The sequence below is a fragment of the Panicum virgatum genome, chromosome 5N, assembly GCF_016808335.1.
Source record: "Panicum virgatum strain AP13 chromosome 5N, P.virgatum_v5, whole genome shotgun sequence".
In the NCBI taxonomy this organism is placed as follows: Eukaryota; Viridiplantae; Streptophyta; class Magnoliopsida; order Poales; family Poaceae; genus Panicum; species Panicum virgatum.
The window spans coordinates 8,755,608-8,782,561 of record NC_053149.1 but is presented as its reverse complement, the minus strand read 5'-3'; the positions used below and the strand labels follow the sequence as shown (position 1 = coordinate 8,782,561).

General features: G+C 48.4%; 3 protein-coding genes and 1 pseudogene across 6 annotated transcripts; all 4 read right to left on the bottom strand.

Annotated features, from left to right (window-relative positions):
* Positions 1–56: 56 nt before the first annotated feature.
* On the bottom strand, positions 57–12,815 carry LOC120673206 (LEAF RUST 10 DISEASE-RESISTANCE LOCUS RECEPTOR-LIKE PROTEIN KINASE-like 1.2). 4 transcript variants are annotated; one of them, XM_039953950.1, is made up of 4 exons: positions 8,838–12,815; positions 1,857–1,889; positions 1,457–1,717; positions 57–1,271 (listed from the first exon to the last, which is right to left on the bottom strand). In XM_039953950.1, exons 1-4 carry the CDS (start codon positions 9,586–9,588, stop codon positions 334–336), a joined length of 1,983 nt encoding a protein of 660 aa, XP_039809884.1. In that variant the 5' UTR covers positions 9,589–12,815; the 3' UTR covers positions 57–333. The 4 variants fall into 4 exon arrangements, with proteins under 4 accessions (XP_039809884.1, XP_039809886.1, XP_039809887.1 ...); XM_039953952.1 differs by having other exon boundaries at positions 1,457–1,714; XM_039953953.1 differs by lacking the exon at positions 8,838–12,815 and adding an exon at positions 3,929–5,089.
* A 769-nt stretch (positions 12,816–13,584) lies between these two features.
* Positions 13,585–16,705, bottom strand: LOC120673208 (LEAF RUST 10 DISEASE-RESISTANCE LOCUS RECEPTOR-LIKE PROTEIN KINASE-like 1.2). Its single transcript, XM_039953956.1, has 2 exons — positions 15,990–16,705; positions 13,585–15,910 (listed from the first exon to the last, which is right to left on the bottom strand). Exon 2 carries the CDS (start codon positions 15,094–15,096, stop codon positions 14,320–14,322), a length of 777 nt encoding a protein of 258 aa, XP_039809890.1. The 5' UTR covers positions 15,097–15,910; positions 15,990–16,705; the 3' UTR covers positions 13,585–14,319.
* Positions 16,706–17,484: 779 nt separating this feature from the next.
* LOC120673207 lies at positions 17,485–20,907 on the bottom strand. The gene is made up of 2 exons (XM_039953955.1): positions 20,054–20,907; positions 17,485–18,369 (listed from the first exon to the last, which is right to left on the bottom strand). The coding sequence occupies exons 1-2, from the start codon at positions 20,893–20,895 to the stop codon at positions 18,003–18,005; spliced, it is 1,209 nt and encodes a 402-aa protein (XP_039809889.1). The 5' UTR covers positions 20,896–20,907; the 3' UTR covers positions 17,485–18,002.
* A 360-nt stretch (positions 20,908–21,267) lies between these two features.
* On the bottom strand, positions 21,268–25,541 carry LOC120673205 (annotated as a pseudogene).
* Between the last annotated feature and the right edge of the window lie 1,413 nt (positions 25,542–26,954).

Below are 26,954 nucleotides of genomic sequence, written 5' to 3'. Positions count from 1 at the left end.
TAGCGTAGGTATTGTGCAAGTACGGCTTGATTTTTTTTTTTGTTGCATGTTCCTCATCTCATCATCTTACTCACCCTTGTATTATTATCAAACATGAAAGCTATTACATATTACCCTTATACTCCAACGACCTGCCTACTGTTTCAATTTGTGGCAAGCTCATAGTTTTTTGAGCCTTCAATACAACATGAGCTTATAGTTCATTATCAGTCAACAAAAGAAAGGGGGAAATTTACCCAGATGAACCAGCTCATTAGCCAATCTCTATACTATGTACAACTCATCCAAAAGGGTTTTATTTCTTCAGGTTCAGTACATTCAAGGAATCTCATCTCATCCGCTAGCATTTGATGCTACAGAGTGGGTAGTTGATTGACTATGGAATCTGTGGATTACCGAGTCGGGCGAATACTGTATGCTATTCTTCAGCAAGTGTGCATCTTCCTTAGGAGACGATTTTATATCCACCCTTTTCTCTGGGGAATCCCCATTCTTGATACAATTCAGGGCCTCCACTACCTCCTTGATCGACGGCCTCAAATCCCTTTCTAGCTGCAAGCACTGAAAAGCCAGCTCGGCAACAAGATCTATCATTCTCTTTGTTTCGCTATCAATCTCATAACCAAGCTCGGGGTCAACCAGTTGCTCAACTTCATGGTTCTGAATTCTGTTGAGAGCCATATTCGCCAAATTAATCTCGCTGTGGCTCCTGCTCATGTCAACAGCTGGTTTAGAGGATATGAGCTCTACCAACACAACACCGAAGCTGTACACATCACTTTTATCAGTTAGCTTGTAGCACTGGTGGTACACCGGGTCGACATAGCCTGGCGTGCCCTGTGGCACAGTAGAGACATGGGTGACTTCAAGAGGGTACAAACGTGACAACCCAAAGTCGGCAACTTTGACATGGAAGCTGTTGTCCAGCAATATGTTGTTGGTCTTAACATCACGGTGTATGATTTCAACTGCATGGAGGTACGCAAGTGCTTCAGCTGTTTCTATGGCAATGTTCATCCTTACGGGCCATGTGAGGCCCCGTTCTGATGCACGGGGTCCATGAAGATGGTCTGCAACTGTCCCATTAGGGATGTACTCATACACGAGCATTAGGTCACGGCTGCTACGGGATGTGCAGCCATATAGGATGACTAGGTTCTGGTGGAGGAGGCGGGACAAGATGTCTACCTCATTTATGAATTGCTCTACCCGTTTGTAGTTGTTCTTGTAAAGGCGCTTAACTGCGACTACTCTTCCATCCCGGAGTTTTCCTGAAGGATAAAAAAAGTCACCTTGTCACTGTAAAGTCAATAAGAACAAGATATTTATCAAAGAATATTGTTATGCGTAGCTCCTATCACTTGCAGTTTCATATGTTAATGCAGAAAAAACAATGAGATGCAAACTGTAGAGTTAAGATTGACGAGCTAGGGATTTTGGCAAACATTATTCCAACCTTTGTAAACAGTTCCAAAACCACCATCACCAAGTTCCTTCGAGTCACTAAATCCATCAGTAGCTTCTTCAAGTTCCTCATAAGTGAAAATATGGGGTGAGCCACCCAACTCAAGGTCTTTGCTGTACGATTGCATCGAAGATTCACTACGCGTGAAGCCATTGGGAGCTCTAGCTTGTTTCCTCCTCTTGCGCTTGTGCCAGACAAAACCGAGGCATGCTACCAATAATAATATACCACCAGCTCCTATTCCACCTGCTGCTGCCCATGATAGTGTAACAACATTAGCAATATGTGGTACTGGTAACCAATTGTTCCTATAGATTCTGCAACATAAGATGCTAAAAAGCTTCAGGTAGTGCAGGAAACCAGACTATGCAGCTTAAGGGTTGATACTCACCAATTCCAGCTATTTTCTTCTTGCTGCTTGGTCCTGCGTAAGAACATTTAATGTGAATATCTTTCCATTTAAATGTAAGATTGTGCAGTTTAAACTAATCCTGCCATGAAAACTTTGCCAGCTTTAGTATATAGCTGAACTACTTTCATGGCTGGCAGATAAGATGACAGTATATATGAGTGGAATTAGGCCTGAAAGAATAGGAAAAGAATATGACAACGAAGAAAGAGATGTATGACTAAACACAGATTTGATATCCAGCAACAGTGATTCTACTGGTGTCTGTTAAGAAAACATTTCACATAAGACAAAGAACCATATATAAGCACAACTGGGATAGCTTAAGTGTTCTAGTAGAAATGTTGGACAACAGTAACTCAGTGCCCTGCTTGAGTGAAATTTTCTTGCATTACTAGTGGCTATTACCATTGACTTTGACTTTGACTTTGTGTCCAAATTGATAAAGTTCCTTGTATTTGATGGCTCAAATGTATATTTAAAAACTCGGCCTGCGGGGGGCAAGCCCCCCCCCCCCTCCCCCGAGCATGAACATAAGAAGATCTTCGCGGCTCAAATGTATATTTGCACCAACTGGCACAAAGTTAGAATGACTAACGACTAGAGGGTAAAATTTCTGACCTCAAAAGGGCCTAAAAGGATAAAGTGGTATTGTAAACATAGATGCATGGGGAACTATTCTCAAGATGAACATTGGAGAGGATTTCGAAATCAATCTAGTTTCACACTGCAAGAATGTGGTTGGCCATTTAAGTCAAGGTGGTCTAACTTGCTATTGATTCCAAGGTCTGCTACATAGATCCAAAAGCTACAGTTAGGTATGTGCATCTTTCGGATGGTAAGAATTAGATAAAAAAAATGCTCAGAAGTTCGTAGATAGAAAGTAAACAAATCCTTATGCAAACTGACCCTGCATAGAAGCCAGGATAAAGTCCTGGTGGAGAAAAAAATTGAACACGCATGTTATGCTCACAAAAGGCAATCGGAGCAAGTCGATGCAATGAGGAAATATCAAGGATGTCAATCAAAATAAACAACAGCACAGAATCTTGTGGAATATCAAATCAGTCATATAATTGTGTCCAAGCTGTGTGGACAAACCCTTTTTGTTTTTTTCTTCCTTTGTTCAGAAAAAAAAAACAGATAAGTTTATCAGTTCACCAGTCACAATAATTGTTGGTGTGGTGATCACACCATTCTTCTGCAGTTCAAGTCTGACAATCACATCATTCGGGTATGATTGCCCTGGGTTTAAATTCACTAAAGTTCGAATCAACTTAGAGGCCTGGTTTCGCAACAGATAGATTCAGTTATTTGCTTAGAAAATACAGTGCATTGGCTTGCAAATACTAGAAAAATTTTCTGTAGTCAGCTATCGCTAGAAGAAAAATAGGGATAAGGGCCATGGGTACGGCATCTTTATCGAATAGTGAAGTTGAACACTTCAACCAATGTGTTTGACTATAGTACAGTTGGCCTCGCCTTCCCATCAATGGAATAACTTCACTAATCATCCAAAAAAATAATTTGCAGTTGAAGCAGACGGTGCACACTTCAACTGAACATCTTCATTTCCAGCTAACATTTTATATTCCCGGTAGCAGTGAACACGCTAAACTGCAACGAAGACGACTTGTTGGTATTCAATTATTCTCGATAGCGACTCTATGACATTGGCAGCCAGGACCATATTTGCTACCGAAATGGACACTTCAGAATCATTGAATCCGATAACACCACTTGCATTGTACGATTTAAGAACCACTAGTGATATCTGAATATTAGGAGAGTAAAGCAGCCCTCTGAAATTGTTCTTGAATTTCTCTGTACTTTCACCCCTTTTTTCATATGTGTGTGTGTGTGTGTGTGTGTGTGTGTGTGTGTGTGTGTGTGTGTGTGTGTGTGTGTGTGTGTGTGTGTGTGTGTGCTATCTCTCTGCATTTAGCGTCGGCCGACTGTACTCTACTCCCTGATTAGTAGACTAATAATGACTAATTCTCCTTTTTCCTAAATAGAAACAAAATCGCAGTGCGTTTTTAATATCCTGAACTCACCGCACTTCTCAGGGCGCAAGCTGCCGGAGCATTTGCAGGCGAAGGTCAGGCCGGTGTCGCCGTACACGCATTCCCCGCCGCTTGCAATGCACTCGGAGCAATTGCCGGGCACCTCTGTCCACTCCAGGAGAAACCCCTTCCTCAAGCTGGCGATGTACTCGTCGCCATTCCCCCGGGGAGCCACAAGAACCGGCACGAAAGCGAAGGAGCAGCTCGGCGGGACGCCGCCCTGGACGTGGCTGCTCGAGAAATTCCGGCCGTCGGCGAGCCGGACGAAGGAGGTGCTGTCGCAGGGCAGGGTGTGGAACCCAGCCGAAGGCTCCGGTTGGGACTCCGTGCACTTCCCGAGGAAGAGCAGCTCCTTGTTGGCTTTGCTGAAAGAGAGTGGCCGGGGCACGATCGAGACGTTGAACGTCGGCGCTGGGCAGCCGGTGGCGAGCGGCAGGTTGATGTCCACCACATGCAGGGATCGGTTAACGGGGAAGATGCTCTCCACCCGATACGCCTGGTAGATGGAGCGGCTCACGAAGGCGCCGCTGCTGTTGCACTTGAGCTGGAATGCCGGCGGCCCGCACGGCGGCCGGCCCGGCTCCTCCACCCAGAACGGGTAGGTGATGTTCAGGCGCCCGCATGTCTTCGGCCAGCAGCTTGATGGCTCTGCAGCGCTGGCCGCCGCCGGCCGGAGGAGGAAGGAGGCGAGCAGGAGGAGGAGCGGAGGCATTTCGGATTGGGGACGGAGTGGTTTGGATTCCGGAGTATGACGAGGGAGATGAGCTTGAACAGTACCACAAGAAGTCAACAACAAGCGGTGGAACAGAATGGGGGCAGAATTTGAGAGGGGACACCAGGGCGGTGGTGAGCGGTTTGACCGGTCGTGGTCCACGGCTTCCGAGCGTTTGATTAGTCCCTTTCCGTATATGATTCCAAGTTTGAATATCTCATTGACTTCTGTGTTGGGGAGCCCCGGACGGCAAGGTCAAGGTGGCGGCGGGCGGGCCGGCGGCGAACACGCCTACCGCGGTTGGGGACGATGACAGGCGTTTCGTATTATTATATATATATATATATATTATTATTATGCCCTTATCAATAAACTGATCGGTGGTTTGGGCTGCCAGGTCCGTGCTCTGTACTACTAGTCTCTACGCCGATGAGGCTCATGTTCTAGGCTAATTTATTGGTGCCACCAGGTAACGTACCTCGTCGCTTTGGCATCCGCCATGTCAAGAGGAAGCCGTCACTGATGAGCTCCTTGTAGTCACTCGCGTTCGCCTCGCCGGACCTCGCACGCATCGGCACGACGGTAGCGTTGCAGCCCTCCAGAAAATAGCTGCCGTAGCCTCCCGAATCGTCGTGGGAACGGTCGGCGGCGACACGAGCAAACGTCCTGTTCCCGCAGCTCATCTCGACAAGCCCCTCTCCCCGCCACTCCTCCTCCGGCAGTGGCTTCGCGCAGTTGTACAAGATCAGGTCCCGATTCATGGTGCTGATCGAGAACGGAAGGCCGAGCTTGAAGGAACTGTTGCCCGACGGGGCGTGGCAGCGTTTCGAAGTAGAGTTACTGAAATCTTCGAGTTTGTGGACATCAGCGACGAGCAAGGACGCGTTGTCGTAGAAGATGTCGAGAATCTGGAACCGGTGATTGGGGGGGGGGGGGGGGGGGGGGGCGGTGATTCAGTGATGGGAGGATGACAAGGCACAAGCAAGTGGCTGACTAAATGTTATGGTGATCAAGGGGAGTCCGGGCGTCCTGTGTGTGCGCAGTGTGGCGGCCGAAACCTTTGACCGGGCCGTCGTCATCCGCGCACGGGAAGTTCCGAGGTGCCCGTTGGACGGCAACAACCATGGACTGCTGGGTGTGCTAGCGAACGGCAACAACCGTTTGTACACACCTAGTAGGCCGGTAGATGCTATTCCTGCGGAGACCAGCAGCAGAGCAGGCTTTGAAGGTGGTCGCCGCGGAGCACACTGCCCGTACGCTTTTGACTTGGTAGTTTCAACCTGACTATGTTGGCAACAGCTACGAAAGTGTATTGGTAACAACCTCAAGCGTTTTCTTTCTCGGAAAAACTCAAATGCCACTGAATTTTGCACGCAATTATGATTTAGATCGATGTCTTTGATACATATGGCATCTTCTCTCTCAAACTAATGTGTTCCTGTCGATTTCCTAGTAGCGGAATCCGTGGGTAAATGTAGTGTAGCTTTTCGCTGGATAAGCGCGAACATGCTTGTGCCAGGAAAAATATCTAGTGGAATCTTGGTCGTTATCGGGAAAAGCAACAGTTCTAATATTTTGTTTAAAAACCAATTCTAATATTTCGTTTTAAAAAAGAACAGTTCTAATATTTTTATGTAACTCTTACTTGCGACTGAGCAAAAGCTTTGAAACTATATACTTAGGACTTTAGAATCTTAGATCGGCCGAAACACCGTTCTAGGTTCGGGACTGCAACCCCATTACTTTTGGTAGTTTCAATCAAATCTTACTAAATCACTGTGAAAGACACTTGATCTTGAATTATTCTAATTGAAAATGCAAGCATTCCTAAACACAGTGCTAATTTAAAGGCAAATAATGCACATTCCATTACCAACACCTTGCTGACAGCTTTATTCAACACCCTAGGTTTTTTTTTAACATTGCCAGGAGCACTGGCCGGCATGTAAGAACTCATGTTGGGCACCCACGCTGACCGCGCGCTCAGCGCAGATGGGCTGCCGGGAAATCCGAGGACACGCCTACCGGGGATCACACACGCGCACACACACACACACACACACCTATACACACGCACACACACTCCCCGGCACCCCTCTGGGGAAAATCCCCGGTGCCACACCCGAGCGATCCCAGACTGGGAATCGAACTCGGGCGGGTGGCCTCCACGGCGGGAGGGCGCACCACTGTGCCGCAGGCGCGTTGGCACACCCTAGGTTGTACGCTGCGTGTTTTATGCACATCTTGTTGGCAGCAGCAGTGTCATCACTAGACACCTAGTGAGATTGCGCCTTAGATGTTACTCCCTCCTTCCACATTTATAAGGCATATTGGAACATGGCACGGTCTTCCAAATAACACTTTGACAATTTATTTATCATATATTATATCACTTATGGTTATAAACTTATAATCATTATATTTGATTACGAATCCAATCATATAAAATTTATGTTATAAAATTAAAAAAATTAATAGTCAAATTATTGATCAAAGATAGCAAGGTTTGAATCTTGATATGTGTGTGCGCCATATAAACGTGGAAGGAGGGAGTATAAGAAAACTAAAAGGAGTTTTTTTTTCTACATCAAGTACGATGTTTTTAAATTTGTGTTGAATTTCCCTTTTCTCTTTTTGATAGTGTTCATCAAAATTGTTGCATCAAACACTTTAAAGTTAGAATATGATAGTTTATCCTAGGTCTAGAGACTCTGAGTCATACTTCTGCTAGTTTGAATTGATAGAAATGGGAAGGTCAAAATCTGATTTCTATGACTGAAACTTCCAATCAAGAGTTCATTGAAAGTTGGCATGCTAGCTGAAAGTTGTCTTTGTCTAGTTGGAAGTCATGGACCATCACCACAGATGAAACATTTGAATTTTCGCCTTTTTAAAGTTGAGGTCAAGGTTGAATTGGTATGTGTAAGTTAACTTTATGTTTTTGTGAGAGAAGAGAATAGCTGCACTAATAACAGTAAAGTAGTATATCTTTTTTTTTTGTAGAGATAATCATAGTGGGGCCTTGCCCTAGATGGTAGGTGAAAAGAATATAACTTTTCTGTATCGAATGTTTTCTGTTTGATTCAAACTCACTCTTTTTTATAATAGTAACATACATGAGAATTGCCAAATAAAACACTTCAAAGTAAGAAGTCGATGTCAAGACTTGAAAATATATTTTGGTGAGTTTCAATGTATGTATATGGGAAATCAAAATCAGAATTCTATGATTGAATGTTCCAATCAAGGTTCCACTGAAAGTTGGTATTTGCTAGTTGAAATCTGTCTTATGGCTTCCTGGAAGTCATGGATCTCTCCAAATGATACACATGAATTTATTGCATTTAAGTGGTATATCTAAATTCAGTTTTATGATTTTGGTGAGAGATGATAGTCGTTGCACTCATAACTCTGAAATATTATATCCTTTTTCTAGAGACAATCATACTAGTATGTAAGGGAAGTCCAATTAGACATAATAGTTCAAAACTAGACCAAAAGTAGGGCACGAGCTAGTGTGAAGTTACAACAAAACATGCTTCATTGGATTTGGACCAAGATAAAGTTTGATCATCGTTTTTTGCTAGTACTTGACTAGGTTTGTCACAAGCATCTCTCTGACACGATGCATATCCATGTAGGAAAATGTAGGGGCCCTTTGGAAAAGGATAATATAACAAGTTTAAAATGTTTTGAGTCCTACATGAAATTTCTTATGAAAATGTTCGGCATCCTATATATCCTAGAAATTCTTATATTCCATTTGATTTTTTAAGGGATACTACCATGAGGCTCAACACCATGATGAAAGTTTCATTTGCATCATTCTTTCTCTTCAACTTCATGTGTTTTTCTTATGCCTTCCATCTAAACGGTTATTAATGCAGTTGTTGACTCCAAATCTCCCAGCTCTAAGCTTATGAACCAAAACCTACGACAACTTGGATTTTTTTTTCATAATTTATAAATCAGAGACAATCCAAGACATTTGCTCCAACGCATTGGGCAGCTCCAACGCGCCGCGATCCGCATGATGCAATGTACCAAGGAAAAGTCTCGCGGCAAGAAAGCAACACGTGCCGCGCCGGCCGAGTCGCCCTGCCCGCCGGCGTCCACACACGCTGACCGCTGCAGCGCGCACGTACGTGTACGGAGGAGAGCGTAAGTGGATCGGATCGGACTACTCACCGGCGCATGTCGGCCCCGCCGCGCGCGTGCCGTCGGGGCAGAGGCACCGGAACGCGTCGTCGTACCGGCACTGCCCGCCGCCGGCGCTGCAGGCGGCGCAGTCGCCGACGCCGCCAGCCGCCTCCCACTCCAGGACGAACCCGTTCTTGAGCAGCCAGCTGTAGTTAGCCGCCGTCGTCATGGCCGCCGCCTCCCGCCCCACCAGCACCGGGATGTACGTGTACACGCACCGGCCCGTCGCGATCGCCGGCGGCCTGTCCCAGTAGTAGGCCCCGCCGAGGTACGCGTAGATGGGGGCGCTGCAGTTCGAGGTGGCGTTCACGAACCTGGGCCCGCTCGGGGCCGGGCCGTTGCACTTGGAGAGGAAGCAGAGCGCACGGTTCCGGGTGCTGATCGTGAACGGGCTCAGCGCGATGCTGACCGACATGTTGAAGTCGGTGCGGCACACGCCGTCGTCGCCGGCGGCGACCCGGCTGTGGGAGGCCACGAAGGAGGTGTTGGCGTAGTCGATGGCGAGGACGTGGATGGAGGAGCCCCTCAGTGAGGCCTCCCTCCCGCCGTCGCCGCACCAGACCTCGAAGGCCTGGTGGCCACATGGCGACGAGGTTTGGTTGCCGCTGCCGAGCCAGAATGGGTATCTGAGAGTGAGGTTCCCGCATGCCGCCGGCTCGCAGTCGGCGCTCGCGCGACCATGGAGATGGAGGAGGAGCAAGGACGCGACCAGCTTGAGGAGGAGCAAGGCCGGATGCATCAAGCTTGCTTGCTACTACTCGATCAATGGAGGAGCTTGCCGGCTGGGGAATGGAGGGGGCCGAAGGTCCAAAGGGAGAAGTAGCAAATGGCATTTGCTTGTCTTACTGGTCTTTCCGGATTGTTGGACTTTGTAATCAGCTAGAGCAGGAAAGTCAATGTTGTCTTGTTAGTGAACTATTTATAATTAATAATTTTCGTTTTTGCAACTCCAGTTGACTTGTAGTATTAAGGAGATAAAAGGGTCTAACCGCTAACACGGTTGCTCAAATATATGACCGAAATCGCAAGAAGTTAGATGTCACGTACCATCCGACGGGTTAGGTTTCAAAGTTTGGGAGGTCTCCGGATCGAAATTACAAGGATGATCCGAACGGTGGTCATCCAAGGCACACTGCGAGGAAGGCGGAGCTACTAGAGCCAGAGTGCCCTAGAGCCTGTTCGGCTGATCTGATCAACCGTGCGCCTTGGCTTATTTCGACTTATTTTTTTCTCACACAATACTATTCATTCTACCAATCGAGTACTATTTATTCTACCAGCCGAACAACCTCTTAATCATTTGGACAAATAGATTTGAGCCGAATCAAAATTAAAAGAGACCCATAGTTTTGTTTTGAGTAAATTTCAACGGTGGGGCTTAAACTTGTCCCGAGTTCTCATCTCGATCCCAGCACTTTTAAAATACACATAATAGTCTTTAAACTTATCCCACGCTCTCATCCTGGTCTTTAAACTTATCCTGAGTTCTCATCCCGATCATCATACTCTCAAAATGCATATAATAATTCATAAACTCGTCCACATTCTTATCTCAGTCTTTAAACTTATCCTACACTCTCATTCAGGTCTATATGCATCTAAAATACATTATTTATTTAGAAAAACTTTTACAAAATTTTCAAATTTATTTGGATTTCAAATCAAGTTTGATTCCCACCAAAGTGGATCCAAAGTTTATGGATAAATTATCAAAAATTGAATATAAAATATCAAAATCTCTAAATAACCTAGATTTGAATTATTTTTGTGATTTTCTCAAGATTTTTTAGAGCAAAGGATAAATGATTTCAAAATTATTTTAATCTTTAAAATAAAATCAACTATTATTAAAATAACAACTCTAGAATCATCAAATATTGTATCCAATGATTGCCTCATGAAATTTTTTTTATCAATTTGAGTGAGATTAGAACTTGACTTCAAATTCTAAAAGTTTGAAACAAATCGTAAAAGTTTTTTCTAAATATTTTGGAAGTATATGGACTTGTCTGAGAGCGTGGGATAAGTTTGCAGATCATTTGAGAGTATAAGGACCGGGATGAGAACTCGAACAAGTTTAAGAATCGGGATGAGAGTATGGGACAAGTTTAAGTGCCAGTATGAGCATTTTACAAGTACCGGAACCGGGATGAGAACTCAGAACAAGTTTAAGGGCCGATAGTTCAATTTACTCTTTTGTTTTATTCAATCCTAGTCTGATCAGATGTGACTACTGGATTAGATTTTTTTGGCTTTAGCTCGACTTGACATGTGGTCTGCTTGGGTCGGGTAAAACTCGATGTTTTTCGACCTACAAAACCCCTGATATTTTGCATACATTTTTAAGGTGGGTCTGTTCTTTGGGATCTCGCGTCAAAAAAAATCTACCCATGCTCGGTCTGATTTTATTGGCGGGCTGCAAAATTTTACCTAAGGCCGTCGAACACATTGATCAGTTTGGGTCAGATAGGGTTGGGTCCATCCGATCCAACGGCCCATGATTTGATCTAGGTAGAGTCACACAAGCAGGGTGAAGTAGAACATAGAGAGATAGGCACCACTGCCTCAGAGTGGAAGAAGGTTAGGAGACAGTTCACTACTAGAAAATCGGCTTAAGGCACCGGTTGCAAAGAGCCTTTGGTACCGGTACCCCCGAAGTGGTACCAAAGGCTGTAAAACAACCGGTGCCTAAGCCTTCAAAATTCACACAAAATATTCTCTTTGGTTGGGACTTGAACTCGCGACCTCTAGCCTCACACGTTGCTCCTTTACCATCTCAGCTACACAGTTGTTCTGATCGAATAGGAGATATTTTCCTTTTAAGTAACCAATGGATGAGCCTAAGGTACCGGTTGGTGGTACCACCCGGTACCTAAGGCTCCTAAGGTACCGGTTGGTAACACCAACAGGTACCTAAGGCTCGTCTATAGGTACCGGTTGGTGGTACCACCCGGTACTAATATAAAAGTTACCACCCGGTACCTATGGAGAGCCTTAGGTACCGGTTGATAATACCAATCGGTACCTAAGGCTCATTCATAAATTCCATCCACCCCAAAAATACCGGTATGGAGATGAACCGGTACCTATGCGGTACTTTTGGGGTGGACCTAAGGCTTGTTTTCTAGTAGTGGTTGTATCTTCATCAAACAATCAAGGAGCATAAGGAACACAATGTTGGAGTTGTATTTGTTGGACATACATGAGATGCGTTGAATTTTATTTGGTACATAAGGAACACAATCATAGAAAATATGGTGCCACAAATTTTGAGGTATGGGGGTTTAAAGTTTCACTCGAAACATGTATAGGTCAATTGTCCCTAGCAAGTTTGTGTTGCAATTGATAAAGCAGTGTTGGAGTTGTATTTGTTGGACTTACATGGGACGCATTGAATTTTATTTTTGGTACAAAAAGGAACAGAACCATAGAAAACGTGGTGCTACAAATTTTGAGGTATGAGGTTTAAATTTAACTCGAAACATGTATAGGTTGATAGTCCCTAGCAAGTTTTTGTTGCACTTGACAAAGCAGGGGTTCTAATTTGATTCCTCCAAACTACAATAAAATAAGTTTTGAAAGATTCAAAACACTACTAAACATATTATATGTAAAATATTATACCGCATTCGTTTGTTAGGTATCCTAATTGCCAATCAGCGAGCCGGATTGGAAGAAGTACATGATGGAAGAAACTAGATTACATGAGAGAAATGCGACTTTATAGAGAGATCAGATCATTGTCAAACAGAAAATATCGGAGAGAGATGAACAGATATCTGAATCTTAAGAGCAGTCCGTTTCTTTGACTTGACTTTTCTACAAATATATCTTGTCATTTTCTGATTGGAGTGCGTGGTCGTCACAAAAGTAAAAGACGGAACACCGTACCAAAGGAAAGTTAATTATCCATCCCAAATTAATGCATTTCTACCCCCTTTGAAATGACTAATGAATTAATAAAGGGTAAAGTCCGTTTTTCAACCCTGAACTATCACGATCGTCCGATTTTGGTCCTTGAACTATGAAACCGGACATCCTACACCTCGAACTAACGAAACTGTTCGAAAAACAACCCTGGACTCAGCCTAAGACGGGTTTACTACAGTAAAATTTTCGAATTTCTAGGATTTACACCTCTCTCAATTAAATAATGAAGAAAGTATTGTTAATATTATCTAAAAATCATGATATTTTGCTGAGAGATAAAACAAGAGACAAGGAATCTACTTTAGCTAGATGTGATACATTAGACATAATGGAATTTTAATTATAAAATTTTAAAAATGGGTAGAATTCAAAATCCTTTGAATTTTTAGGTCAGCTAAACCTTTGTTAAAAATGCATTAAAAATATGATAATTCATAGTTTTTTATTTATTTTAATAATGTATTTTTTTGTCCAAGTTTTTTTGAAAGTTTTTGAATTCCTTCATAACGCTCAAATTTGAATCAAATTTGATTCCTCAAATTTTAATTTGTGAATTTTCTATAGAACTTGGGACAATAAAAGTACCTAATTAAACTAAATGAAAAATTATATATTATCATATTTTTAATTAATTTTTATCAAAGGTTTAGGTTCCCTAAAAAATTCAAGGAATTTTGAATTCTACCCATTTTAAAATTTTATAATTCAAATTCCATTATGTTTAATGCATCACGTCTAGACAAAATAGATTCCTTGTCTCTTGTTCTACCTCCCAAAAAAATATCATGATTTTTAGACAACATTAACTATGTTTTCTCCATTATTTAATTGAGAGAGATGTGAAATTCTAGAAATTCGAAAATTGTACTGTATCAAAACCGCCTCAGGCTGAGTCTAGGGTTGTTTTTCGAACGGTTTCGTTAGTTCAAGGTGTAGTATGTCTGGTTTCGTAGTTCAAGGACCAAAATCGGACGATCGTGATAGTTTAGGGTTGAAAAACGGACTTTACCCATTAATAAATGGTAGTAGATATTTCGAGAGTTGAAGCATGGCTTTCTTGCATCTTTTTGTTTGAACAGAATGGCTTTGTTGCATCGGGCTTTTGCGCTCTGACTTGCTGGTCAAAATGATGCAACATGGCACAGTATGTTAAGCCAGTCTCAATGGGGATTTCATGGAGAATTTCATAATATTAAATATCATTAATTTTGCTGACATAGCATGAAGAGAGAAGAGTGGAGTTTCATGGAATGTGAGGAGAGTTTCATCACCATAAAACTCATCTGGCACAGTTTCTTATAAAACTCATCTGGCACAGTTTCTTAGTTCTCAGTCTAGATAACTGTGCCCATGAAACTCCCACTGAGACCGGTCTTATTCCAGTTTCAGCATTTCGCAGACTAATTTCTATCGGCTTCTACCAGCTAACGTGCGCTCAATTATTCAGCATCAATATTCATCTAAGTCATCTTCTAGAGTTTGTCCCATCAATGGCGGCTAACACTATTCTCTTCAAGTCAGTTCTAATTAAACGCAGGATTTAAGAAAAATAGGACTCGTGCGGAATCGTGGGATCAGTAACTAACTCACCGCGCGGGCACATCGCCGGCTGTGTGCTGCCGTCGGGGCAGAGGCACCTGAACGCATTCACGTCGGCGTCGTGCCGGCACTGTCCTCCGCTCGCGTCGCACGCCGCGCAGTCCCCGGGCAGCGTCCACTCCAGCAGGAACCCGCGCCTGACGAGCCTCTCGTAGTCTCCCAGCGCCCTCAGCTCAGACCCGGGCATCACCGGCACGGCCGCGTACTGGCAACCCGTCGATGCCGCCTCCTCCACGGGGCCCCCGGTCTCGTAGCTCCGGCTCAGGTACACGGACCACCGGCCCGGGCCCGTGCAGTTCATCGGGAACGACCCCGCCGGAGGCGTCCGCGAGCAGTTGGAGCAGAGGAACAGGCCCCAGTTGGCGCGGCTTATGCTGACGAGCGAGAGCACGAGGTTGGCGGACACGTTGAACTTGGTGGCGCGGCAGCCGGTGGGGTCGTTGGCGAGGTTGGTGTGGAACGCCACGACGGAGCTGTTGCCGTACTGGATGCCGAGCACGCGGAGGTAGGAGCCGTTCAGGAGCGGCGGCGCGCCGGCCGGGTCGCAGTCGATGCCAAAGGACGGGTAGCCGCAGTAGGGAGGCTGCCGGCCGCGCAGCCAGAACGGGTACCTGATGGACAGGTTCCCGCACGACGCCGGCGTGCAGTCCTCGTCCAGGGCGGCGGCGAGCGGAGGCAGCAGGAGCACAAGCAGTGGTAGCACGGCGGCAGCGTGCATTATGATATCAGAGGGGGAAAAGGTGCCGACGAAAGGAGTGTGGATGCTCGAGGTTTTTATCGCATTTTATGTAGTAGGATGATTGTTGAGGTAGATGGCGGATGGAGAGAGGAGCCGATTTATCTGACATTGGGCACTTGATTACGAGGGATTCGCATGAATATGTCTTACTACGGCACCGTTTAGTAGGAGTAGAATTTTCTTAGCTTGACTTTGATGCATTATGAACAGCGAGGAATGTGTTTTGAAGTACTCTCTTCAACAGAAAATAGTGACACCATAGAACGTGTGCAATCGAACTGCATTGACTAAAATATAAAATGCTTGCTGTCAATGTCTAGACCTTTGAGTTTGGGTATGTAAAGGTTCCCATCAATTTGGTTATTGTTATTACACATTTTTAATATGTGATGATAATAGTTATTGATTGAAGTATGATCCAATAGTAGAATTAAGAAGTCAGATAGTACGCAACAGGCAGAAACAGAGGAAAGCTCCTAAACTGTGTGGTAAAAAAAATGTCGACATACTGAAACGGCCGTGGAAGAATTCTAAATCCAGATTCACTGCGTTCGGCAGACTGGAGCTAGAGTGGTGTGAGAGAAAAACACTGTTACCTGACTGGTGGCTGGAGACTAGTGCTAGAGCGATGTGAGAGAGAAATACTGTATGGCTGGAGGCTAATGCACCAACCGAACACGGTGATTAATGAACATTTAAGCTATTCGGTCAAAATTGCCCTTCTTTCGATGTTGTTGAATGTTGAGTATATAACCAACGGCATCTTCGAGAATTAGTTACGCAAGCATGATCTCTGTAATAGACAGCTGGTAAGATTAAACACCCATTTGGCTTAAAGTACCTACAGTAATTATTTAAGAAGAAATATGTACCAGTCAACAGATGGTGGAGAAGGTCAGCGACACAGTACTGAATGGTGAAGGCACCTGCCAATGTATTCAGGAGGGCCAGTATGGGCCAGCAGCCCAGCACCAAGGCCTGCTTCGCCAGCTTGGGCTACCAGCAGAGGAAGCTTAGCCTAAATTTTAGGATTACATCTGACAGTATAGGTGGCCAACTGGGCCGAGCCCGCTGGGCCGGCATGGGCATGGCCCGAGAAAGCACGGCCCGAACACGGCCCGGCCCGGCTAAGGCACAAGCACGGGGCGGCACGGCCTCGGCCCGTCAAACACCTCGCGTCACTCCCCCCTCCCATCGCTTTCTCCTCGCGACCGGCGATTGCGACTCGCGTCGCGCCGCTCCCCCTCCGGCTGCCGGTCGCCGCTCCCCCCTCTGGCCGGATCCGCAGCGCCGCTCCCTTCCTCCCGTCCGCGAGCTCGGAGCCTTGGACCTCACCTCCGGCATGCTCGGATCTCGCCTCCGTCCACGAGCTCGGACCTCGCCTCCAGCCGCGTGCCCGGACCTTGCCTCCGCCCTTCGCCGACTGCTTCCTCGCTCTTGGCCTTCCGCCGTCTCCGGTCGTCCGCCGCTGCCGCCCCCGCGCGGGCCGCCGCCGCCCGTTTCGTGCTGTCGTGCCCCGGGGCACGACACAGCACGCCGGCAGCCTCGTCGGGCCGCCTGGGCCGGGGTGCCGGCACGGCGGCACTACGCGGCACGGCACGGCACGGCGGCGCCGCCGTGCCCCGGCGTGCCGTGCCGTCCCGTGCCAGTGCCGGCCGTGCTCGGGTCGTGCCGTGCCCGGGCGGCCCGGTTGGCCACCTATATCTGACAGCCATTACCCATTATACTTGTTTTTCTGTAATATAATCCTAAGCCCACCTATTTTATTCGATATCTCCGAAGAGACAATGCTAAGCCCTCCTATTTTATTGGATATCTTCGAAGGGACAATCCTCAGCCCCCACTATTTTATCAGATATCTCCGAAGAGACAATACTAAGCCCCCCCCCCCCCCCCCCCCCAAACATACTTGAATGTCCACGACTACAAGATACTAACTATTAGGCACTTCAAATCTTCAATACAAATCAATATTGGTTGTCACTCTTCAGCATTGATATTCCTCGAGTGGATCGGATTTTGTCGATCCGTTTCTCGCCTCTTCTCTTAGAATTTTCCATGAAAAGACCGCCCTTTCTATTGACACAGGGATTAGACATTTTTGCAGCGATTGCATTTGCGCAATCATCGACTCTCTCTCTCCCACACACACAAAGTCAATGATATTAGTTTTAGAATGTTATAACACTTTTGCTCGATTAGATTTTACCATGTTTCCTTTCCGAAACATCCCGTAGGATTATAATTGGCATGTATTAATAGAGAAGAGTGAATGAAAATGGAGTACTATGCAAGCAGTGCATTCCATCATCGACGCTCTAAAAGCACGTGACGTTGTTTAACCAACAATTCAGTTGGCACTTTAGATGAAACTAAAAAATATATTTTCTTGACGGATGCTAATATCACTATATCAGGGCATTCTCGAGTGTTTCGGGGGCAAAAAAAAAATGTTGTGCTAATATACCAAGCTTACGCATGTTACCTGGAAATCGAGTATAGATTATAGAGGCAAAAACCAACTAGACGAAGGAAACAGTAAGACACAGAACAAGTTACTACTAAATCATAAGCTTAAACAGAACTCACCGCAAACGAACCAGTTGTCGTTGCCGTCGGTGCAGTAGCACTTGAACGCATCGTCGGATGCATCAACCCGGCACTGGCCGCCAGACACTCTGCAAGCCTTGCAGGCCCCAGCATCCGTGTACTCGAGCAGAGACCCACCCTGCAACAGCCGCTGGTAGTCCGCCCCCGTCGCTCCCTCGTATCCCAGCACCGGGATCATCGACACGTTGCAGTAATTCGTCGGCGGTGGCGTCGCGATGCCGCCTGGCGTGTACTTGATCCCAAGCAAGGCGAACACCGGCGACGAGTCCGGGTCATCATCCGGAGGCGCAGGCGGGCAGCGCACGCGCGTCCAAGAAGGCGGCGGTGCGCGTCTTCTCCCCAGATGGCAGTCGTATAGGATAAACAGCTCCAGGTTCTTGGAGCTGATGTTGAACGGCGAGAGGCCGAGGTCGGAGGAGGGGTTGACGAAATTCTGGAGATCGCAAGGGGCGCCAGACAGGTCGGCTGTGAAGGAGCTGTTCTCGTAGAAGATGTCCTGGAGCTGGTATCTCCAGTAAGAGTTGGCCAGGGAAAGGTTGCCGGCCTGCTTGTCGCATGTAACCTGGAAGGCCTTGTAGCCGCACTCCGGCGGGTGCGTGCCGTCGAGCCAGAACGGGTAGGCGACGGTGAGTTTCCCGCACGACGCCGGCGCGCACGGCGTCGCCGTGTTCAGGGCGGCGACAGCGGGGGTGGGGCTGGCTAGCAGTAGCAGAGGGGGGAGAAGCAACATCATGGCTGGGCAGAGCAGGGCAGCCGCCGCCGCCGCTGGAACAGGACACGCGGGCATCTCTGGGAGACCGCGCGCGACAGGAGGTGGAACTGCGGGCTAGTCGAGGACGCGACTGTTTTAGTTTGGGGGAGAACACGGGGAAGAAGATGCACAAAGCAGCGGACTAATTGGATTGGACCGGAAGGAAAAGGAAGGCGCCAAGGATGTCGCCGCCTTGCCGGATCGGATATGTGCTGACCGTGACCGGTCCTCGTCTCCGAGTCTGACTCGCTCTGTTCTGCTGAGCAGGGCCCGGATGTGGACTTCCACTAGTGGTGGCGGGAGCAGAGCAGCGCAGCGGCCGTGTTTGGTTAAGGCGGAAAAAAATTTCACGAAATTTTTTTTTAGCTTTTTGACCACTAATTTAGAGTATTAAATGAAGTCTAATTGCAAAACCACCTCAACAACCCCTGTGTAAATCGCGAGACGAATCTAATGAGGCTTTTGACCGCGTGATTAGAGGGTGGTTACTGTAGCATCACCGTAGCAAATCATCAATTAATTACTGTCATTAAATTCATCTCAAAAAGTTACATCTGTCCCTGAAAGATTTTGCAAATAGACTACATTTAGTACTCCATGCGGAAGTTCGTCTTTTTGTGAAATTTTAACGCGACGTTTTACCAAACACGCTACTACTAGTCCAAGCTGATGACTGAAGACTGGGAGGGGCCATCGTGCCCCTTGCCCTCGATCGTGCAAGTTGGATGAGAGCTCGAGATCGGGAGAGGACGCTTGCATGCTATGTCATTGTGCGTCGCGCCGCGTCCCGTTTGAAGAATGAAGACGACGAGCACGTACAGTTGGGGGGGGGGGGGGGGGGACTTGGTGCTTTGCGCGTGGCTCCTCTCCCCATATTCTTGTCGACGATGTGAAAACTTGAGACTGGGATATGCCACTGGATGGGCTGGGACAGATGCTTACATGTGTTACGTCACTGCCGTCGCGTAGTCCCGAGTCCCAACGCATCGCCTCTCGGGGTTCCACTGAACCAGTCTCAAGCAAGCAGCGTCCCAACTGGCCAAGTGGCGAAGCAGATGGATCGAAAATTCTGAACGGAGATTCCCCGGTCTGTTAAGCGAGCTTGGAACGAAAAAGGCGAGTCGTTACGGTGATAACCGATTCCAGCGCGTGCGTTCACACTGCTTTTACCCTTACAGTGTAAAAGCCCGTTACTGTTCGTCGAGAGAAATACTAGCTTGCACCACCCACAGATGCAGGCACGGCGGATGTGGCTTGAGGCTAGCTGTTTGGATCCGGCATCGTGTTTATTTCCCAGGTTCAGGTTCACCGGAACCTATCTATCCTCATCAAAACGTCCGAAAGAGCCAGCAACTAACTCAGCAGACGTGCCTGATTTGAGTGATCCTCTTGTTAAGCCATATGGGCTATGACCCACCATTTATAGTTTGCATCACTCGTTGGTAATGGGTTTGATATGGCTAGGCCCATACTTACGCGTGCGCAGAGCTACGTATTGTTAAGCCCATTAAAACCTTGGCGCACCAAAAATCAAGAACACACAGCAGCAGGAGGGAGGAACATGCGTGCGTACTTGGGCGTTTTGAAGCAATCCACGCAGCGGTTGCCGCAGCCCGGAAGCAGGCGAAGGTCCACGGCCCGTTCCCCGCCCCACGACGGCGGCCGCAGAGGCCGCCGGCCCTCTCGCACCGGCCGCACTCCCCGTCCGCCACCGGCCTCCAGCTCAGCTCGAACCCCATGTTGAGCGCCGGCACGACGGCGTCCAGCGGGCTGCTGGCGCCGCCGCCGGCCCCGAGCAGGGACCTCCGCAGCACGGGCATGCCGACGACGTCCTGGCACAGCCCCGCGTACCCGCGCGGCGGCGCGAGCTCGTCGCCGTCGCGGAACACGTACGAGTGGTGCCGCCCGTCGCCCTCGAGGCACGCCACCAGGTGCGCCGGGATGCCCACGAAGGAGCAGTGCACGAAGAAGGTCAGGTTGGCGTCCCGCGCCGTCAGCGACAGCGGCGACCCCGCCGGGAGGGAGAGGTTGCGCCCCACGAGCGGGCAGGTGTTGGAGCGCGAGAACACGCCGAGGTCGAAGAGCGACACGGTGCGGTCGCCGTACAGGATGTGGGTCACCGCGTAGTCCCCCGACGGGAGCGGCAGCACCGGCGTGTCGCGCCGGCATTCCAGCCGCAGGCTCGGGTATCCGCAGTAGTGGGATGCCGACGAGTTGCCGGCGCTCGCGTTGGCGTCGTCGTCGATCCAGAACGGGTACCGGATGTCCACGGCGTGGCCGCACCGGTACGAAGGGCACGTTGCCGACGCGGTGGCGTTCGGGATCCTCCGTTCTGTCGCCGCGGCGGTGCCGGCGGCGCCGAGGCTGGAGAAGACGAAGAGCAAGACGCGCAGAGGAGATCGTTCTAGTGGCATCATTGCATGACGAGATGGTGCGATTTCTGAAAATTTGGGTCCCCTCGGCTGTCAAGTCGGAGATGATGCGACATTGCGCGATTCCACGGAACGCGGGCTCATGCAAGATGTGTGAATGAGTGTTACTGGAAAGGGTCTCAAACAACCTGAAGGAAGTTCGCTGTGCTTGTGTGCAAGTGGGTGGGAGTGGACAACAGAATGCGAGTTGTTTCAGATCGGTCATGCTAGCTGCTTCGTTTGGTGCAGAATACAGAGATGTGAACCTTCCAAGTTTCAATCGTTCAGATTTCAGACCAAGAGATCACCTTTCAACTACCCCGCTGTAACTTTGCGCGAGTGACTTCCCTGTACTGCAGATCGTTCATCCAAGATGTGTGAGGGCAGTTTAAAAATTTCTAATTCTCAAATCTGTCCTTAAATGTCGGTTCCTAACTGCCTCGTTTGGTGCAGGAATCTGAAATTCTGAACCAACCCTCACTCTTCCTTACAAAGAAAAATATTTCTTCACATTTACACGAACCATTCATTCAGTGTACATTTCAGCCACATTACGGATCCTGCAGACTGGCCACTTGCAGAAACATTTTCTGAAGCCTCAACTGCTGTTATGGGCAGTTGTGGATGGGCTCGTCCACTTGTGCATGACGGAGTCCGGCGAGCCATCCCTGCTCTTCTTCAGCAACGCGACGTCATCCATGACCTTGGCACAGCCAGCCTGCCCCGTCTCGTGCGCCTCTCTCAGCGTTGCCAGGACCTCGCTGATGGGCGGCCTGACGTCCTGCTCCGGCTGCAGGCACCGGAACGCCACCTCGGCGACGATGTCGACGGTCCTCTTCGTCTCGGCGTCCGCCCGGTACCCGAGCCGCGGGTCCACCAGCCGGTCGATCTCGTAGCGCTGAATCATGTGCACGGCCAGGTTGGCCAGGTTCACGTCGGAGCCGGTGCGGTTCATGTCCACCGCCGGCTTGGAGGAGATGAGCTCCACCAGCACGACGCCGAAGCTGTACACGTCGCTCTTGTCGGTGAGCTGGTAGCACTGGTGGTACATGGGGTCGACGTACCCGGGTGTGCCCTGCGGCGCCGTGGACACGTGCGTGGCGTGCGCCGGGAACAGCCGGGACAGCCCGAAGTCGGCCACCTTCACGTGGAACGCCTCGTCGAGGAGGATGTTGTTGGTCTTGACGTCGCGGTGCACGACCTGGCGCGGCTCGACGGCGTGGAGGTAGTCGAGCGCGCTCGCCGTCTCGACGGCGATGGCGAGGCGGACGGGCCAGGGGAGCGGCGGCGCGGCGGGCCCCGACGCGCGCGCGCCGTGGAGGTGGTCGGCCAGCGTGCCGTTGGGGACGAACTCGTAGACGAGGAGCAGGTCCTGGCTGCTGCGCGGCGAGGTGCAGCCGTAGAGCGTGACGAGGTTGCGGTGGCGCAGCCGCGACAGGATCTCCACCTCGTTCTGGAACTGCTCCACGCTCTTGTAGCTGTTCTTGTACAGCCGCTTCACCGCCACCACGCTGCCGTCGGGCAGAGTCCCTGCAACGAGCACGAACACCATCCCTTTCTTTAACCTCTGGACTGATCGATCAAATTGAGTCTTGATTCTTGAAGCATCGACACTAGTAGATGAGAGTCTGAAACTGAAAAGCACGTGCCTTTGTACACTGTCCCGAAGCCGCCGACGCCGAGCTCGCGGGCGTCGCTGAAGCCGTCGGTGGCCTCGTCGAGCTCCTCGTAGGTGAAGATGTGGGTGCGCGGCGAGCCGGTCATGCTGAACTCTTTCCTGAGCGATGCCAATGGCGTGCCATCAGCGATGAGGCCGGCCAGTGACGAAGATCGCGTCCTCTTCCGTCGCTTGTGTAGCGCGATCACAAGGCAGAGAGCGCTCAGTATGATTAGCAACAGAAGAGCTGCTGCAATTCCTGTTCTTGTTACAGAGATTGAACACCCCAACGTTATGTGTCAGTGTATTACAGTAGTATACTGGATTTGTTTAAGTTAATAAGGATGGGCATGCAACTGCAACTAGGGTTGCTTTATTTAGAATAAAGTTGTGATTACCTGTCCCGATTCTGATTACTCCTCGAGTATCTGCATAGAACAAATTCCCTTAGTAAAAGAAATACAGTATGTAGCATAAAGTATAGTGGAAACCAAACGTAGATGCAGTTTAATCTACCTAAAAATTATCAGGGAAAAAATGGTACACACGACCATGTCTTGGCAAATCAATTTTATTTTCTATATACTTATGTTAAAAATATAAAATATACATGAGCTCTTTTACAATGATTGTATGGGTACTTTCAGATACTTTTACCTTGAACTTTTTCTAGCAGTTGATCTAGAGAAAGTATTTATAAAAATTAAATTAAATTAGTATTCGGTCCCACTTTTGGTACTTGGTCCCACATTTTGGAAGTACCAGGTACTACATCCTAGGTACTTCTAAGTACTTCATACCTTCACTACCGTACGATTTTATCAGATGGACGGCTCATATTTTTTTCAATTATTGTAAAATTTCTCACTATACATATCTGGACTACCATTCTATGGTTATACACTTGTACCGATGAATATTAGGTAATGCATATCTTGGCAGTACTTTTTTCTAAATTATACATATCTGGACTACCATTCTATGTTCAAAACATAAAGTATACATATCTTGGCAGAACTTTTTTCTAAAGTAGGTGGTTTGTCCTTGAAAACTAGAAGTGCAGCTTTTGATAGTGATGGATAGATGGTAATTAAGATAATGCAGAAGTAGGGACAGCAGAGAAAGGACACTAACAAAGACAAAGACGTGTGCAAATTGGACATGTCATATTGTAGCCCCAAATTGCAACGTTAAACATCAATCGTGCAAGCAGGAAGCAGCAAAGATGTTCGATTGGACTTGCAATTGCAGATCAGGTACTTTAGTATTTTGCATGTGGACCGGAGTCACTCTCTTAGCTGGATCTCATCTACTATTTAATGGAGTTTAGATAAGTACAGGGGCGGGGGCACAGTGATCAGTCCCCTTCAGAGTACTTACCCGTTCCCTAATCTGAAAGGCATCATTTACTAATTTCCTACTGAACCTGCTAGCCATGTTGCCCAGGAAAACATCAGACCGTATGGTTGGACCAAACGGCCTGACAAAAAGGTTGAAGTTGAACAGTCTTTCAGAAAACGATTTGTGCGTCACTCAATTGGATGCACAACTTGATGCCGCAGCATGGCTCTGGCTGGCTTGTCCCCGTTGAAGATTGACCGAAAGGATTGGCTCCTACTGCTAGGTGTAGCCTAAGGTTTATAAAGCGCTAAGAAAGACGAAGGAGCGAAGCAAATCCACCACTAGTTTTGCAGAGGCGGTACGAAGTTCCAAGTATAAGAACTGACCATTTCAAGATTCAAATGTCGCTGGCTAAGATTAGTCAACGAATGCGTCTGAATTTTAACAGCCCTTGTTTTCGAGCAAAACTATTAGCAGCTTTTGGTTGTTCTTTTTCTTTGGCGCCTCAAATAGTCTAAAGTGCAACTTCAATAACATAGACCAACAACTTTGGTGTTTAATTTCGTTAGTCTCAAGTTACCATGGAAATTGTTTGAGCTCCTAGTGTGAAATCACAAGAACGGGAGAAATACCAGTCTCTAACTAGATAGAAATGGCAGCATATGGTGAGACACCTATATGTATTGCCGTATTGGCTAGAATTCAGAAATAGACCAACTCAAGTTAACAGATGCTGCTTACAGCTTACCGCGAGAATTCCGGCAGGGCCTCCCGTCGCTGCAGATGCACTGGAAGGCAAGCTCAACGAATCTGCACTCGCCGCCGCGCTCCCTGCACGCGCCGCACTCCGCCGCGGTCGGCGGCCACTCCAAGAGAAACCCTTCCTCAATCAATCTCTTGTATTCACGGGCTGGCTCCGACGCGTTGCGGAAGGAGGACCGCCGCACCGGCACGCTCACCGAGCTGCAGTTCCTCGGGACGTCTGGCGGCGCGTTGCCCTCGCCGTCCGGGACGTACGCTCCGATCGTGGGCCTCGCGCACGGCGGCGACAGCAGCACGCTGGCGTTGCGGTGGAGCGTGCAGTTGTAGACGAAGGTGATGTTCGCGTTGGCGGCGCTTATGTTGACCGGCAGGAGGGAGAGCCCGGAGGACACGTTGAAGTCCGGGATGTGGCACCTCTCGTCGCCGACGTAGGACGAGTCGACGGTCGGACGGCCATCACGAACGAGTTGCTCCCGTAGTAGATGTCGAGGATGCGGTAACAGGCGCTCCCGGAACGTCCCTGGCGAGGTAGGCCGGCGGCGTCGGCGCACGTGAGCTCGAAGACCGGGAAGCCGCAGTAAGAGGCGGCTGCACGCCGCTGAGCGAGAACGGGTACGTGATGCTCAGTTTCCCGCATGTCGCCGGCGCGCAGGTCGCGTTGCCGCGGGTTCCGTTGGCGTCGGCGGTGGCGGTGGTGGTGGCGGTGGCGGTAGCGGTCGCGAAGCGCAGCAGGGCGAGCGGAAGCAGCAGCAGAAGAGGAAGAGCACCAGGCGGCATCGGGACAAGCAGGAGAGGAGAGTAGGCTGTTCTTGGTCGCGTCTGAGCAGGGGTTGGACCTGTTGAGGTTGTGAAAAGGGTGTGGCATCTGACGTACGCTGCTGTTGCGGCGGCCACGGTCGGATACTTGGACTGGAATATGCCCCCGGGTATGGACCCGACCCAGCACCCTCCACGGCCGGGCAGACTTCGACGGTCCGGATGGAACCTGCGACCACGGAAGCAGCTTGTGGACCGTCTGATCGATATTGGCAAAGGTCTCAAGCACGGAGCATCGAATTCTCACTCATGTCCCCACACCCCTGTTCCGGTTCTTCCTATAGCTATCCCCTGCTTCTCAACCTCGCGGAGGGTTCCGCGAAACTAACAGAGCATCCGTGCAAGTTAGCAACACCAGTCGTGTCATGATCATTGTAGTGTTGAAATGGCATCGGCTTTTGCTAAAACAAATACGGCTGCTCCGTCAGCACTCACCAGCAAACACCCTTGGAGCAGCGGTTCCGACCAAAGCTTTGCCTGGAGCCGCATCATCTCAACACCTCGGTCTGGGCCTCTAGCCACCGATTTCTCCGTTTGCTCACTAGACAATCAGCTGACACGCCTGGAAACCATGCACCCAAGGCCTGCGAGTGCGATTTCGCCGTCGCCATCAGCGCTTCCGTGGAGTCGCCGGCGTCGCGGCGACGGACGCAGCTGTTTTTTTCCATACGCGCGCCGGCACGGCAGGTGCTCACCGGCTCCGGCTCCGCGCGGCGAAAAATCTCTCGAGACCGCTGCTTCCACAAAGACTCATCTGAGCGTTTCTATGTCCTCATTTTCTTCTGAAGAATGGCTGTCCTTCTAGACGATGACAATGCAATGATAGCAGCGAACTTTGTGCGTCGAAAAACTGCGTCCGATGAAGAAGAACCGGCGTCTGCTTGGCTTGGATGTTTGAATTGCGTTTCAGATACTAATCGTAAGGTGGACCCAAAATTTCAGGTACTAATCGTAAGGTGGACCCAAAATTTCAAAGCTTTTATCTTTCAAAAAAAAAATCAAAGCTTTTTCCAACTGAATCCAAGAAAGTCACCTCGCCTGATCCAAACGCTCGTTGTTTCTATGGAACACTTTTTTTTGTCCCATCAGCCCAGGCATACAGGAGTAGTATTCAAATTGCTCCACGCAAATCACATGTTTCACTATCAAATAAAATTTATTTATAAAAATTTTTGTATAGATGAGTGCTAATTCACAAGACGAATTTAATGAGCCAAATTAATCCATAATTTATTACAGTGATGCTACAATAATTATTTGCTAATTATATATTAACATACCTCATTAGATTCATCTCGCAGTTTAGCCTAGAGATTTTGGAATTAATTTTTTAATTAAACTTCATTTAATACTTTTAAATACTAAAATTCTTTTTGATATGACATAGTATAAAATTTAGATTCTGGATTCAAACAACGCACAGTCAAAGCGCATAGCAACCATTAGGCACAGTCAAAGCGCATAGGGCAAGCGGGCGACGAGCAGCTTC

Coding starts and splice junctions, on each gene's coding strand:
- LOC120673207 (XM_039953955.1), bottom strand. CDS start 20,895: ATGATGCCACTAGAACGATCTCCTCTGCGCGTCTTGCTCTTCGTCTTC. Junction 18,370..20,053: donor TGGATTGCTTCAAAACGCCC/AAGTACGCACGC, acceptor GCGCGCCGGCGT/CGTGCGGGAAACTCACCGTC.
- LOC120673208 (XM_039953956.1), bottom strand. CDS start 15,096: ATGCACGCTGCCGCCGTGCTACCACTGCTTGTGCTCCTGCTGCCTCCG.
- LOC120673206 (XM_039953950.1), bottom strand. CDS start 9,588: ATGCATCCGGCCTTGCTCCTCCTCAAGCTGGTCGCGTCCTTGCTCCTC. Junction 1,890..8,837: donor GGCGGGGCCGACATGCGCCG/GTGAGTAGTCCG, acceptor GTTCTTACGCAG/GACCAAGCAGCAAGAAGAAA. Junction 1,272..1,456: donor TTTTGGAACTGTTTACAAAG/GTTGGAATAATG, acceptor TTTATCCTTCAG/GAAAACTCCGGGATGGAAGA.